At 33.7% G+C, this 16,875-nt stretch overlaps 2 protein-coding genes across 2 annotated transcripts in view; one reads left to right on the forward strand and one right to left on the reverse strand.

Annotated features, from left to right (window-relative positions):
- The window catches only part of LOC119612635 (peroxidasin), a gene marked incomplete at its 5' end in the record, with an annotated part of 35,694 nt that extends 23,977 nt beyond the window's left edge, over positions 1-11,717 (forward strand). The window contains 1 exon segment of the mRNA XM_037968465.1: positions 9,053-11,717. Coding sequence (XP_037824393.1) covers positions 9,053-11,690 — 2,638 coding nt within the window.
- Positions 11,718-12,070: 353 nt separating this feature from the next.
- LOC119612634 (acyl-coenzyme A thioesterase 13) lies at positions 12,071-13,805 on the reverse strand. Its single transcript, XM_037968463.1, has 2 exons — positions 13,609-13,805; positions 12,071-12,493 (listed from the first exon to the last, which is right to left on the reverse strand). Exons 1-2 carry the CDS (start codon positions 13,696-13,698, stop codon positions 12,152-12,154), a joined length of 432 nt encoding a protein of 143 aa, XP_037824391.1. The 5' UTR covers positions 13,699-13,805; the 3' UTR covers positions 12,071-12,151.
- Positions 13,806-16,875: the final 3,070 nt, after the last annotated feature.

Consider the following 16,875-nt stretch of genomic DNA (forward strand, 5'->3'; position numbering starts at 1 on the left):
TCAGCCCCATCCCTCCCACTGTCAGCATTATCATCATTTGCGTTTGTATGCTATAGCTGGAGAAACGTATTGTTTTGGGATTTAAGTGTATTGTATATTTAGCTTTTTAGTTTTTCATTTATGCTCTTGCAAATTGTTGTTTTTATTGCTGTTGTTGCTATTATGCTAAAATTATATACATATATCCTTTAGTTAAGGACTATGCACAAGTTGCAACATAAAGTCAACGACAATGATTTATAATTTATACTATATTGAAAGTTTTTTTTTCGCAATTAGCAGGTGTGTAGGTAATGGAATTAATGATTTGGGAAGGGAATTTCGTCCAGTTTCGAATTATGCCTTGCAAGTTTATCCTTGAACATTGTTCAGAAACTTCAACTCTTAAAAAATAGGTTTCACCAACGACTCTCTGATGTTAATTTTCTAAGTAATTACGTTGTTGGTTATAATGCAACGATAGAAATTCTCTCTGCAGTATAATTAATCTTCAAATAGACCACATGCCTCTGCGAAGATTTTAAGGCCACCAAGCTATGGGAAAAATAGTCAACAGGGGTCTTCTAGTAAAGTTTATTAAAATCAATTCTCAAAGTGAAACTGACGCCGGATGCCATCTCTTTATTTCTTTCCTAAACAGTGAGCTGAGAAATTAAATAGGCCAAGGTTAAGGTTAACTTATACATCCAGATGGTCAAGATTATTGCAGAAGAAGATGTGTCTTCTTTAGAGATACTAATTCTATTTTAAGCCTAATAGAGAAGATCCCAATATCTCTCTTTTGAAATGATCCGTTTCAGAACCTTATCACACAGGCTTTTCCCTCTAACTATATATACAAAATCTTCAACTATCTAAGAAAAGCTTTCCTCACCGACTCTCCGCTAATAAGGGGTTTCTTCTAACTTATTTCATTTTCTCAAGATAATGTCTTATGTCGAATCTATCTCCAAGCCTAAAAAGGGGGTTTCATCAATGACTCCTATATGATTAAGTCCAGTTCCAAACTTTCCTTTCACTTCAACCCTTGATAAAAAGGTTTCAACTCCAACTCTGATAATTCTTTAACTTTGTTGCACCGATAGAAATTCTATGTTTATGCAGTATAATCAAACATCGAACATCTTCAAGTAGACCTCAGGGCTCTGCAGTAACTTAAGTCCACACCAGGCTATTGGCAAAATAGTAAACTTTTTTAGATAAAATTAAAAGAAATTTTTTACTTTGTACATCTTGTTCTCGTTGGTTTATTCTCTAACTTTATTCATTATCTCATGATAAGGTCCAGTACCCAAAATTGTTATGCTGGTTTTTCCTTAAACTTTGCTCAGAACCTCAACCCTTAAAGATTACATGTCATCACCTACTCTCTGATTATGATCCTCAATCTGAATTACTTTATTGGTTACAAATTGTAACTTACAATACACTGATAATATTATTCAGTATCTTCACATCTTGAAGAGGTCCAATATCTTCCAGTAGATCGCAGAATCTACAGAACCTTTACGACCCACACAGGGTATTTGAAGATCGCCAAAATATTCCTTATACATACGTAGACACCTATACTGAACCCCATCTGTTGTTGCTATTGCACGCTAGACTTTGTTTGCCCATTATAGAACATAGGTTGGAATTATTCGATCCAATTTTCGCTTTCATATCGCCGAGTACGATTTTCATGTCACTCTATATAGCATTGGAAGATGGTGATGTTGTGATATTTGGTGCGAAATCATGCCCCGATTACCCGTTCATATATTGGTCTGAATCCGATTAACGAATTTTTCGTTTTATTCGATGTTAATATTCCAATTCCTGTCGTTATTTTCACATTGCTCTATTGCTGCTTGTCCCTTTTAATCTGACTTTGCAAACACCTACCATATCTAGTTGATTTCCTTGCGGAAGGTTCTGGAAGTGTTCTAACATTTTAACTATTGATTAGTATACAATAGGTTATTCCACTAAATCCAGTGCATATTCTCTATGCGAACTCCACCGCTCCGCTTGCCCAATAGGTCGGCAAGCGGGTAATTCCCCGTAAATTTGGAGGACCATCAGTTGTTTGGATTATACCGCCCCTGATCGGTCAGCATTTCCTAGTTTATTAGCGGCAGGTTGTTCCGCATGCATTAGAAGTTTCACAATAATAATACATTCGTCAGCACAATCAATCACTTCCAGTTCTTGCGGAGTTATAGAAAGTTTAAAAGATATAGAAGTTTAATAGAAAAGGGACAGGGCATAGTTCAAAAACTCTACAAGCTACTAGCACGAACAGTAGTTCACGTTCAGTCTCTTCTAATAGTTGCACATTGTGTATGACAGGATTCCTTGTTGTTCGTTTCAGTATCAAAACTGAACGGAATGTATTAGAGAAGTCTAATTCCCTTCATCCCTGTTGATTAAATGACGACCATATTCTCAATGTGTAGGTTTATTGATGGGTTTGTATTCCCTCTCCGGTTTATTAGCAACTTGATTTTGCTACCTGATTTTGTTGGGGGTTATACCGCCCATGATCGATCGTCATTTGCTAGTTTATTAGCTGTAGAATGTTCCACATGCCAGAGAAGTTTCACAATAACAATTCATTCGTCTATAACTTTTACAAGTGTGACTACTAGAAGCCATAGTAGTCAACGATCAATCTCTTTAAATTGTTGCACATTGCGTATGGCAGGATTCTAAGTTGTTCCTTTTAGTATCAAAACTAAACGGGATGTATTAGAGAAGTTTAATGCCCTCCATTTTAGTTGATTAAATCCGGACCATATTCTCAATGTGTAGTTTCGTTGATTTGTATGGATTTCCCCTCCGGCTTATCGGTACAGCGGACAACTTGATTTTGCTACCAGGATATGATGTTCCCGAGCAAGAGAAGTTTCACAATAATATTTCAGTCGTCTGCTCAAGCTATCGATTCCACTCCTTGCGCAGTTCTCGAAAATTTAAAGATGTATAAGTAAAGGGACAGTATACAGTCCTAACAAACTTCTTACTTAACTCTACAAAACTTTGAACATTTGCCTCTAAACTCTACAAGCGACTAAGATCACGATCAATCTCTTCATTGATTGATCGTGATCTTACGTATGGCAGGTTTCCAAGTTGTTTCATTTCAGTATCAATACTAAGTCGAGGTATATTAAGAAAAACTAATTCCCTTACTTTTGAGTATCACTATCAACACTTAAGTCCCCACCCCAACCTACGCCCCTGTTGATAACTTTAATTTGTGCTTTATTTTCTTAAAAAGGATGTTAGTTTATTACACTATAACTACTACACTCCTACATATAAATATTATTTTCTACTGCTAAGTGCAAGTGTAAGTTATGAAAATATTTATGTAGACAACTAAACCATAGAAAAGAATATCATATAATTTTTTTGCGGTGTCTGTTAATATTGTCATAATCATAAAATACTTGTAGAAGAAACAAGAAGAGCAATAGCAACAACATTTACCACAACAATATCTGTTCATATGCTCGTTTATTATAATAAAGGGCGTCTTTTGTCTCTGAAATCTTACATCCGTTTCCTTTTTCATAATTTATTTTTTTCCAGTTGCATCTTTTCTTTTTTTTTTTTTTGTCATAATGTATATTTTAGTTGTATTGTTTTCCTGCTCGGCAAGGGAAAAGATTTGCTTTCCTTATATTACAAATCTAAGATTGTGGCTTGTATAAACACTGTTGGAGTTTTATCCATGGCCACAGTATTAGCACAATTTAATGGGGACATTAATTATGTAAGGAAAATGTATGTGTATGAGTTAATAAGGATTTTAAAAAGAAAGTGTTTTTTTATAATAAAGCAGTTAAAAATATATGTTTTAGTTTTAGATTTTTTAATTAAAAACAAGTAAAAGTGCTATATTCGGCTATGCCGAATCTAATATACCCACCATCAAACCGTATGCCGTAAAAGGAATGCTCTCCTATAAACATCAGGGTGATATTACTCATCAAATTTACTAGAGGACCTTATATGAGAGGAAGGGTGAATTATTGACAGTTTTTCATGACATTTTTCATAATTTTTTTAGACCGATTTTGGTTCATATAAAACATGTTTACATCGAATATCAGTTCCCGACACTTTCCGCTTGTAATTCGGTAGGAAGATTTACGTTCCTATAAAAGTTTCTTAGGTTTTGTCTCGTAAGAAACTTACTTATGTCAAATTTCATCTATACACTCGTAATATTAAGCCAGTAATGAGCGTTAAATAATACTCGTATTTTTAAGTCAGTAATGAGAGTTAAAGTAATTTTTTGAAGAGGACCTTATATGGGCGGTAGTTTATGGACCGATCCACATAAAATTTGCTAAAATGGATTTTGCTTGTAAGTGACATACTTATGTCAAATTTCATTGCTATACTCGTATTTTTAAGCCAGTAATGAGCGTTAAAGTAATTTTTTTAAGGGGACCTTATACGGGGGGTAGGGTCAATTATGGACCGATCCACATAAAATTTTGTATAGAGATTTTGACTCGCATGAAACTTATGTGTGTCGAATTTCATCGCTATATTCATATTTTTAAACTAGTAATGAGCGTTATAGTGATTTTTCGAAGGGGACCTTATATGGGGGGTAGCGTCAATTATGGACCGATCAACATAAAATTTGGTAGCGAAGTTTTGGATTATAAGAGACTTACCTATGTCAAATTTCATTGTTATACTAGTATTTTTAAGCCAGTAATGAGCGTTAAACAAATTATCTGAAGGGGGCCTTATATGGGGGGTAGGGTCAATTATGGACCGATCCTCATAAAATTTGGTACGAAGATTTTGAATCATATGAAACTTATTTATGTCGTATTTCATCGCTATATTCGTACTTTTGAAACAGATATGCCCATTAAAGCTGTTTACCGGCGGTCCACTTGTATGGGGGCTATTCGAAAACGTGCACCGATATTGCCCATTTTCAATACCAAACAAACCTTACCTATAGAGAATATTTATGAAAAAATTCAATCATCTATCTCGTTCCGTTCGGACTCTATCGTGCTTTCAACAGGCAGACAGACAGACAGACAGACAGACAGACCGACGGACGGACAGACGGACGGACAGACGGACAGACATAGCTAGATCGTCTTAGAATATAATAAGGACCCATAATATATATACTTTTGTGGGTCTATGACCAATATTTCGATGTGTTACAAACGGAATGACAAAATCAATATACCCCCCATCTTTTTTGATGGTGGGTATAAAAATATGGATTAATTTTTTTACAACAACATTTAAGTGTCCACCATCTGTTGGCTGTTGCCTGATAATTTTATTTCTTTTCAATTTTATCAGATAAATTTATACGTTTAAACGTGAATATATATGTATATGTATGTATACATTACAACAAACCTACATTTACCGACATTTATATTTATTTTAGTTTATTCTTTAGAGAATTTTATCTACATACAAATTGTTGTAAATGTCAAACTCTGATTTATAGTGATAATGACAGTATAAAGTATGTATAACATTAAAAATATACAAAAACATTTATTTAAAAGAAATATATTTCATCTTAAACCAATATCAGGTTGCATTCAAATTGTATAGTTTAATAACAGACTACATTTTTCTAAAGACTATGGGGTGTTAGTTTCCTGAATTGGTATTTTGTAGACTAATATTTTAAAATATCTATGAAAAAATATGTATTTTGTCTGCAGAAATTTTACCTAAGGTCACAAACAATAGTTGCAAAATTGTTGAAAGTATAATCTTATACTAAAGATATTTAAATAATCTTTATAATTATGTAACTGAAAGAATTATTTATGTACTTAAATTAAGTGCAGTTCAACATCATTAGATACATAACATAAACCAAACAAATACACACAAAGCTGAAGGAGTCTGGTCCTTACTTATTATGTAATAAATAACCTACTAAAGAGTCTAGATAATACAATTGTTTAAAGACGTGGAAGTCTTCGCAGACTGTGAATGGAAGGCTCTTTTGCACTTATAGTGCCTTTTAGGTAAAAACTCATATACAATCATTTGCATTTCAAAGCCGAGAATAGTTCCTTTCTCTCTAGTCCGGAAGATTTTCTTAATAAAGCGAATAAATAGATATCTAGTGCAGAGATACAAGCCGATGCAAAATGATCGGCGGCGGCGCCGCAACCATTTTAGGTCAGCGGCGGGGGCTTATTATAGAAAATATCGGCGGCGGCTAAATTGTCTGCTCAATTTAACTTTTTCTTCAGAAATTGATCTTATAAGCGTTTATTATATTAAAAAATCTTTGTATAATAGTCTGTTATATAGAAACATATCATTATATAAGTTTTTTCTGCAAAAATGGACATTATTATAGTAGTTATCACTATTTTAATATTGGCACAATATTGTGTGGCAACTCCTTTCAATTAGCCATAAGAATTTAAAAAAGTGGCAACTCCGTTCAAATTGGTGAAATTATTTTCTGAAATACTTTACTTTATCAGCGGCTACGTTTAAGCCGGTTTAGCTTTTGAGCCGAAAGAAGTCGGTGGCGGCGCGGCTTGCAAAATATTACCGGCGGCCAGCTGCCGCCGGTTTGAGCCGTCTTGGTTTGTATCTCTGATCTAGTGCTTCTAACTAATTACCTACGATCCTTTAATAGCCCAATTTTAAGACAAATAATACCTCAAATATCGGCTAGAACTTTTAAAAAAATTTAAATATGTAGATCCCTAAATATCCCAATGTTTGAGACAATCAAGATATTAATGAAATATATACCAATATCTTTGATCTTTATATAAAGTTATTCCAGTTATAAACATTTTTACAACTGAAGAGTTACACTCTCAATTTCGAAAACCAAAACAAAGTTATATAAAACATTCATGGATATGTCCGAGTTACTAAACAAATAGGAAGGTTCAAAATGGATCTGACAATTGAAAATAAAAATAATATGATCAAGAAGCAAGAAGTAAAGATTCTAAACTAATGTAGGAAAAATACTGGTAAAAAAGGTTTGGGTCACAATCTGTGGAATTTTCAATGATAGTCAGGCGGCACTTTTCTAAACTAATTTCACTAGGACATCGCTATTGTTCAGAGAATATAAGTGGCATGTCAAAAATGTTGTCTATCTGATATAACTTTGGATCCCTGCATATAAAGACTAAAATGGCTATGAGCAGCAGATGAGATAGCTGGAATTGGATCTGTGTCTTCAGTTACAATTCCGCTGAGATCTATTAAAATTGGTATCATAAACTGAAAATAAATGGAACAGAGACAGAGCCTAATAGGCGGGTCATATTGAGATTGCTGGCAGTTATAACTGAGTGCTAGATAAGTATGCAAGTCAATGTATACTAACGCATTACCACTTGTCCTAATTGTCAAGAGAAATAGATTCCTTGGCAACTAATAGGCGAATTCTTAAAGCTTCCAAGAATTCTATCTACTTTTTGACATTGTTCATAAAGTTAAAATGTTTGACATCGAAGAATACTGCTTACCGGAGTTGGTAATAGGAAACTGAAGAGAAAATCTACCACAATTAAATTAAAGATTACTCTATAGCCTTAAGTCTTTGCATACAGAAATGTACAGTTACGAGTATTTTTGAGGACTCATAAAATTAATTAATCTTTTTAAGGTAGAAAGGTTATAGTCAATGTGACGAAAATGCTGGAAATTGGTTAAATTATTTTAGGAAATAGTATATTTAAGTTAAGAAATGATTCCCTTTAAAGAGTAAAGATCCAAAGACAGAGGAACAAAAACACTCTAAGAAAACAAGAAAGAAAGAGATTACATATCTCTTAAAAAGAGAAAAGAATAGATAAATGGAAACAGGTCTATTCTCAAGAGATTTCAACCCAGTCAGTACCCTAAAGAAAGAAATGAAAGAGAAACTCTATGCCCCCCTATAAAGCCCAGTCGAAGAAGTGACTAATTCTGTTGAAAACTAGTAGACTGCGAGGGTTAAGTATATGGAAAATCTTCTCTACGATTAAGAGATATAATGGAAATGCTAGGCAACTTCCTCACATATGACCTGATCTATAGGCCTGATCTATACTTTTTAAACAAATAAAGTGCAACTAATATACAATGATTTTTGCCAAAACTTTGGAAAGTTGATAAGTACAGACCATCTAGCTTTGCTATGACAATGTCAACGACTTATCGCCTATGTTATCCACACATAAAACGATACGATTCATTTTTTTTATTACGTAGTCTGCAGAGGTGTTCCTCATAAGCCAATGCTACAGCTACTAGACTGGAATATGAACAAAAACATAACTATTTATATGGCAGACAATGCAAATTTTTTTTATCTAGTTAAGAGTTTTATTTAAACTATATACACAAGAACATTAGTTCAATCAGGTGTAAATAAAACTCATAATATTTTAAAAAGTTTTTTTTTTTAGAAAAATTATTTAAAGAATTTTTTCCATTTATAGCATAATAAAACTTTAAATTTTTTAAAGCCCCAACGTAGTAATGGCATCTGCAACAGATGTACTGTGTGTAAGGTATTTAAACAATATAGACATTGTTATTGTTTAATTAAGTTTAAATTAAAGTGTGGTTACTAAAACTCTATCTATATAGAAGGAACGACAATGACTATAACGAGCATTGTAAAAACAATCAAGTTAAAATCTTTTTTTTTTCCTGTAGACCAAATAAACACACAATAGGTTTTGGTAAAGGATGTTGTTTAGATAGTGTATTATTGGGGCGGCCCCAAAAAGAAAGTTACATATGTTCCTGTCAAAAATGAAAATTTAGTTCATTCTAAGACTCAGCTCACCAAATATTGACTGCAGAACAAAAATTTTAAGAAATGGTATGTTAGAATGAACCAAGCTTTCATTTTCGCTGGGAACCTTAATTTTGTTGCTTACAAACGGAGCCACCCTATTGTGTATGTAAACAATAGTATATTACAAACTTATTTATATATAAATATTTTCCTAGGGTTATTAACTATTGCTATTATTTAAACCTACTAAATCTTTAAAAACATTTTTTCCTTTTTTTACAGACATAATGAAGATGTAGCTCCGGGAGATCGTTATGTACGCATTGCTTTCGAGGAGGCAGCAAAGGAAATTGATTTGGCCATTAATAACACCATAGACATGCTGTTTACAAATCGCAATCGTACTAGGCCCAATGGCGAAAGAGCACCGCCCAACTATGGAGATTTATTGAGAGTATTCCGTTTCCCCACCGGAGAAGCCAGACAATTGGCCAGAGCTGCTGAGATTTATGAAAGAACTTTAGTTAATATCAGGAAACATGTGTTGAAGGGTGACAATTTAACTATCGAAAGTGATCAGTATAAATTTAAGGATCTTTTATCTCGAGAACATTTGCATTTAGTGGCCGAATTATCGGGTTGTATGGAACATCGTGAAATGCCCAATTGTACGGATATGTGTTTCCATTCGAAATATCGTACACTAGATGGTACTTGCAACAATCTGTTGCATCCCACTTGGGGTGCTTCGCTAACTTCCTTTAGACGTATAGAGAAACCTATATATGAAAATGGTTTCAGCATGCCTATAGGTTGGACTAAGAACAAGTTGTATGCTGGTTTTCCCAAACCCAGTTCAAGATTGGTTTCTACTTCTCTAATATCCACCAAAGATATTACGCCAGATGATACCATTACCCATATGGTGATGCAATGGGGTCAATTTTTGGATCATGATCTGGATCATGCTATACCCTCGGTTAGTTCTGAGAGTTGGGATGGTATTGATTGTAAGAAAACTTGTGAATTTGCTCCTCCCTGTTATCCCATTGAAGTGCCACCAAATGATCCTCGCATTAAGAATAGACGTTGTATTGATGTAGTACGTTCGAGTTCGATTTGTGGTTCTGGCATGACTTCGGTGTTCTTTGACAGTGTTCAGCATAGAGAACAAATTAATCAATTGACTTCGTATATTGATGCCTCACAAGTTTACGGTTTTAGTGAACAATTTGCCAATGAATTGAGAAATCTTACTACCGATGATGGTCTCTTACGAGTGGGTGTGCATTTCCCCAATCAACGTGAAATGTTGCCATTTGCTGCTCCTCAAGATGGCATGGATTGTCGCCGTAATTTGGATGAAAATCAAATGAGTTGTTTTGTGGCCGGAGATATTAGAGTTAATGAGCAAGTTGGTTTACTGGCCATGCACACCATTTGGATGCGTGAACATAATCGCATAGCTAATGAATTTAGACATGTAAATCCTCATTGGGATGGTGATACTATTTACTTTGAGGCCCGTAAAATAGTGGGCGCAGAAATGCAACACATCACCTATAAACACTGGTTGCCCTTGATTATTGGCGAAAGTGGTATGGCCATGTTGGGTGAATATAAGGGTTATGATTCTTCTATAAATCCCAGTATTGCTAATGAGTTTGCTACTGCTGCTTTGAGATTTGGTCATACTATTATTAATCCCATATTGCATAGATTGAATGCCTCATTTGAGCCTATACCTCAAGGACATTTGCCTTTACATAAGGCTTTCTTTGCACCCTGGAGATTGGCCTATGAAGGTGGTGTAGATGCTATAATGAGAGGCATGTTTGCGGTACCGGCCAAATTAAAAACACCCGACCAAAATCTTAATACCGAATTGACCGAAAAACTTTTCCAAACTGCCCATGCTGTAGCCTTAGATTTGGCTGCTATTAATATACAAAGAGGTCGTGATCATGGCATACCCGGCTATAATGTCTATCGTAAATTCTGTAATCTTACTGAAGCCAAAACTTTCGATGATTTGGCTGCGGAAATTATTAGCAAAGATGTAAGAGATAAATTAAAGGAATTGTATGGTCATCCTGATAATATAGATGTTTGGGTAGGAGGTATTTTGGAAGAGCAAGTTGAGGGTGGCAAAGTGGGTCCTCTATTCCAGTGTTTGTTGGTAGAACAATTTAGACGTTTGCGTGATGGTGATAGATTCTATTATGAAAATCCCACTGTTTTTCTGCCTCAACAATTGGATCAAATTAAACAGGCTAATTTGGGTCGTGTACTCTGTGACAATGGCGATAAGATTGAAGACATGACCGACAATGTTTTCATTTTACCCAGCCGCCAGGGAGGTTATAAGAAATGTGAGGATATACCTGGTATTAACCTGTATTTATGGCAAGACTGTGGTAGTTGCAGTAGTTTACCGCCACTCTTCGATACCTATGTACCACAAACATATACACACAGTAGAAATAAGAGATCTCTTAATACAGCAGAACAACCCGAACCTGTGGCAGCAGAAGCCAATAATCATTTAGAAGAACTTTGGGATATTAATGAGGAAAGAGTAGGTGGACTAGAGGAAGTGGTTAGTAGTTTCCAAAAAGAATTGAAAAAACTACACAAGAAAATCCATAAACTAGAGGAATCTTGTGATAGTTCTAACGCCAACGCCAACACCAATGCCAAACCAACCAAACGTAATCATTGTGTTGATGATAATGGCACCACACGCTTAAACAACGAAGTATGGACACCGGACTATTGTACCAAATGTGAATGCCGACGGGCTCAGGTTACTTGTACAAAAGAGAAATGCGGTGAAGTCCATTGTCTACCGGGCGTAGATCCCATAACACCACCTATGGCATGTTGTCCCCACTGTCCACCCACTTTTAATAAAAACTAAGCAATTGAAATCCCAATTTTTTTTTATTGAGAACAAAAAGAGATTAAAAACGTTTTTAAAAATATTGTATGATGTATAACATTTTTTAAACTCTGATACACAAAACAATTTCTGAAAATTATTCATTTTATGCACAATAACTTAGTTCAAATGAATTAAACCAAACAAAAAAAAAATCAAATACTAAACTTAATTTTAAGATTCTTTAACACTTTTAAGAAAATAAAAAAAAAAACACACAATTATAAAACCAAACACAATGAATGGCCAAACTTAAAACAAAATAAACAAAAACCAAAAAAAAAAAAAAATAATTATAAACGTACTATATAAACAATTATAGACAACTAATGTAATGATTTGAAAAAAAAAATATAAAATAAAAATTAAATAAGATTAAAACATTGTAGTTCTTCAACAAGAGTTTTTTTTAATTTTCGCTATTAAATCTTATAGAATTTTCATTTAAAATCAACATATTTTGTGTGACTACCTTTGGCAATTATAGAATTATCTTTCTTATGTTTTAGTATACACTCTAGGAAGGCGAGTTTCTTACCCGCCTTTAGCAGATTCGCATCGATGAGCACATCATCACCTTCTTTTGCTGCCTTAAGATAATCAACACTTATACTAACCGATACCCCGGGATGACAGGGTTTCGACATGAGTGCATAAGTGGTGACCATGTCTACGAGTGTGGCGGTAAAACCACCATGTAAACCACCCATACGATTGAGATGTTCACGACTTACTGTGAACTCTGCTGAACATTTTCCATCACCACCACTGGTTATTTTAACCTGAGCGTAGGAGAAAGCGAGAGTAAGGAGGGGGGAAAAAATTTGATTTGTTAATATAGAGAATTTTTAGAGTGAGGCGAGATGATGTGCTTTTTAGTATAATGGGAATCCATAATAATGAATTTAATTAAATGAGTATGAACTAATTCAGACAATTACAAAATAACAATTTAATATGTCAGTTTAAAAATAAAAAAATAAATCATTCAATATGGAAGACTACACCGCTTTATAAGACCAAATTGAAAAGGAACAACTGGACTATTGAAAGCCTTTAATATACATATAGTGGTTGACTTAACGGGTTGCATAAAGCATCGTGAAATTCCCTATAATACTGAGACGTCATTCTATTCTATATATTAAACTTTATATGTATTTGTAGTCATCAAGACTTACCCCCGTATTCATAATGATATTATTCGTTTATTTTAGGTTTATTACACACATTTTCCATACAAAATTCCTACAATAAACCATCAACAACTTTATTAAGCATTTATGAATATGGGGGTTACTTATAGAGCCCAAAATAAGAAAGACTTTTAGGAAACAAAAGTTAGATGAGGTCATTGAATATTTAAAAAATATGGACCAAATCGATATATAGAAACTTATATAATTTGTTCACTATAAAGAATTAGTTATCGATTAACCACTAGGTATTTCATATATCGGAATGAACCCTCCGAAGTATTAGAATTTAAAAAAAAAAAACCGTTGTTGGCAAAAAACAAGGTAAATGTTTGAAATTAAGAGACGTTATGACTATGATAGGACTAAAATGTTGTATTTCTCCTTCTAAAATTTTACAAATCAGTGGTTCTCTTCTTCTATTCGAAATATTGCCATTGAATTTTTAAATTCAAACTTAACTATTTAAATAATTTCCACAGTCTGCTTCAAAACTTAAAAATATTTCAATTTCCCACTTTACTTGTAACACCCTGTCTTCTACACAAAAAAAGTCAAAACAAAAAACAGCTGTATTGCTCAACGTGCGAGAATGTTCAGCTGTAGCTGTTTTTTTTTTTCTTGCCAATTGTTTTGATGAGAGAACAATGAATGAAATGATTATGCGAAAGAAATTTCTTGACAATTTTTTTTTAGCTTACCTTTTCTAAATGTTTTTCGAAACCAGTTGAATTTTTAATAATATCTGTTATATGTTTAATAAATTCTGCACCTTTTTTGCGAGTACCCATTATTGTTTTATTACACTTTTGAAGTAAAATTTAATTTATTAAAATTATCACTTTTTAGTTTGGCTGTGTTACGAAAGAAAGCAAACGTACTGGTAGAATGTAAATGGAAAACTGTCAGACTGAAATGAATGAAGTGTGTGGCAGAAGAAAACAAAATAATGGTATTGCCAGACTGTTAGGTTTATTATAGTGTTTTAATTAAACGCTATTTATTGGGTGTCATTTAAAGAATATGAGATTATTATTATTCCTTCAATTAGCACATTACCGATTCAATTTGAAGTTTCTATTACAAAAAAAACTAAAAAAGTTTCACATCTATACTCTTATATGTTTATAATCACTTTAATTTCCTAAAAAAACCGAGTTTCGCTAAACTAAAGGCGCTAGGGCAAAAAGAAAATTTGTGATCACTTTAATTTCCAAGCAAAAACCGAGTTTTTGAGTGAAAATATAAAAGTCCGTTTTCTGACTAAACTAAAGGCGCTAGGGCAAAAAGAAAGAAAATCTGTGATCACTTTAATTTCCTACGAAAAAACGAGTTTTTGAGTGAAAACATAAAAGTCCATTTTCTGGCTAAACTAAAGGCGCTAGGGCAAAAAGAAAGAAAATCTGTGATCACTTTAATTTCCAACCAAAAATCGAGTTTTTGAGTGAAAACATATAGGTCGCTAGGGCAAAAAAAAAAGAAAGAAAATCTGTGATCACTTTAATTTCCCACCAAAAATCGATTTTTAGAGTGAAAACATATAGGTCGCTAGGGCAAAAAAAAAAAGAAAGAAAATCTGTGATTACTTTAATATCCAACCAAAACCGAGTTTTTGAGTGAAAACATAAAAGTCCATTTTCTGGCTAAACTAAAGGCGCTAGGGCAAAAAGAAAGAAAATCTGTGGTCACTTTAATTTCTAACCAAAAACCGAGTTTTTGAGTGAAAACATAAAATTCAATTTTCTGGCTAAACTAAAGGCGCTAGGGCAAAAACAAAGAAAATCTGTGATCACTTTAATTTCCAATTAAAAACCGAGTTATTGAGTGAAAACATAAAAGTCCATTTTCTGGCTAAACTAAAGGCGCTAGGGCAAAAACAAAGAAAATCTGTGATCACTTAAATTTCCAATTAAAAACCGAGTTGAGTGAAAACATAAAAGTCCAATTTCTGGCTAAAGTAAAGGCGCTAGGGCAAAAAGAAAGAAAATCTGTGATCACTTTAATTTCTCACCAAAAACCGAGTTTTTGAGTGAAAACATAAAAGTCTATTTTCTGGCTATACTAAAGGCGCTAGGGCAAAAAGAAAGAAAATCTGTGATCACTTTAATTTCCCACCAAAAACCGAGTTTTTGAGTGAAAACATAAAAGTCCATTTTCTGGCTAAACCAAAAGGCGCTAGGGCAAAAAGAAAGAAAATCTGTGATCACTTTAATTTCCTACGAAAAACCGAGTTTTTGAGTGAAAGCATAAGAGTCTATTTTCTGGCTAAACTAAAGGCGCTAGGGCAAACAGAAAGAAAATCTGTGATCACTTTAATTTCCAACCAAAAACCGAGATTTTGAGTGAAAACATAAAAGTCCATTTTCTGGCTAAACTAAAGACGCTAGGGCAAAAACATAAAAGTAAATTTTCTGGCTAAACCAAAGGCGCTAGGGCAAAAAGAAAGAAAATCTGTGATCACTTTAATGTGAAAGCATAAAAGTCCATTTTCTGGCTAAACTAAAGGCGCTAGGGCAAAAAGAAAGAAAATCTGTGATCACTTTAATTTCCAATCAAAAACCGAGTTTTTGAGTGAAAACATAAAAGTCAATTTTCTGGCTAAACTAAAGGCGCTAGGGCAAAAAGAAAGAAAATCTGTGATCACTTTAATTTCCTACGAAAAACCGAGTTTTTGAGTGAAAGCATAAAAGTCTATTTTCTGGCTAAACTAAAGGCGCTAGGGCAAAAAGAAAGAAAATCTGTGATCACTTTAATTTCCAACCAAAAACCGAGATTTTGAGTGAAAACATAAAAGTCCATTTCTGGCTAAACTAAAGGCGCTAGGGCAAAAAAAAAGAAAATCTGTGATCACTTTAATTTCCAACCAAAAACCGAGTTTTTGAGTGAAAACATAAAAGTCTATTTTCTGGCTAAACTAAAGGCGCTAGGGCAAAAAGAAAGAAAATCTGTGATCACTTTAATTTCCTACGAAAAACCGAGTTTTTGAGTGAAAACATAAAAGTCTATTTTCTGGCTAAACTAAAGGCGCTAGGGCAAAAAGAAAGAAAATCTGTGATCACTTCAATTTCCTACGAAAAACCGAGTTTTTGAGTGAAAACATAAATGTCCATTTACTGGCTAAACTAAAGGCGCTAGGGCAAAAAGAAAGAAAATCTGTGATCACTTTAATTTCCAACCAAAAACCGAGTTTTTGAGTGAAAACATAATAGTCTATTTTCTGGCTAAACTAAAGGCGCTAGGGCAAAAAGAAAGAAAATCTGTGATCACTTTAATTTCGTACAAAAAACCGAGTTTTTGAGTGAAAACATAAAAGTCTATTTTCTGGCTAAACTAAAGGCGCTAGGGCAAAAAGAAAGAAAATCTGTGATCACTTTAATTTCCTACGAAAAACCGAGTTTTTGAGTGAAAACATAAAAGTCCATTTTCTGGCTAAACTAAAGGCGCTAGGGCAAAAAGAAAGAAAATCTGTGATCACTTTAATTTCCTACGAAAAACCGAGTTTTTGAGTGAAAACATAAAAGTCCATTTTCTGGCTAAACTACAGGCGCTAGGGCAAAAAGAAAGAAAATCTTTGATCACTTTAATTTCCAACCAAAAACCGAGATTTTGAGTGAAAACATAAAAGTCCATTTTCTGGCTAAACTAAAGGCGCTAGGGCATAAAGAAAGAAAATCTGTGATCACTTTAATTTCCTACGAAAAACCGAGTTTTTGAGTGAAAATATAAAAGTCCAAAAAGAAAGAAAATCTGTGATAACTTTAATTTCCAACCAAAAACCGAGTTTTTGAGTGAAAACATAAAAGTCCATTTTCTGGCTAAACTAAAGGCGCTAGGGCAAAAAGAAAGAAAATCTGTGATCACTTTAATTTCCTACGAAAAACCGAGTTTTTGAGTGAAAACATAAAAGTCCATTTTCTGGCTAAACTAAAGGCGCTAGGGCAAAAAGAAAGAAAATCTGTGATCACTTT

The sequence above is a fragment of the Lucilia sericata genome, unplaced genomic scaffold, assembly GCF_015586225.1.
Source record: "Lucilia sericata isolate MDLA Ls3-8-SP2 unplaced genomic scaffold, ASM1558622v1 Contig001779F_arrow, whole genome shotgun sequence".
Classification (NCBI taxonomy): Eukaryota; Metazoa; Arthropoda; class Insecta; order Diptera; family Calliphoridae; genus Lucilia; species Lucilia sericata.

Bases quoted from the DNA above. Each gene is read 5' to 3' on its own strand.
- LOC119612634 (XM_037968463.1), bottom strand. From the start codon at position 13,698: ATGGGTACTCGCAAAAAAGGTGCAGAATTTATTAAACATATAACAGAT. The intron at 12,494-13,608 runs GTAAGCTAAAAA...TCCTACGCTCAG, and splicing joins TCGAAAAACATTTAGAAAAG to GTTAAAATAACCAGTGGTGG.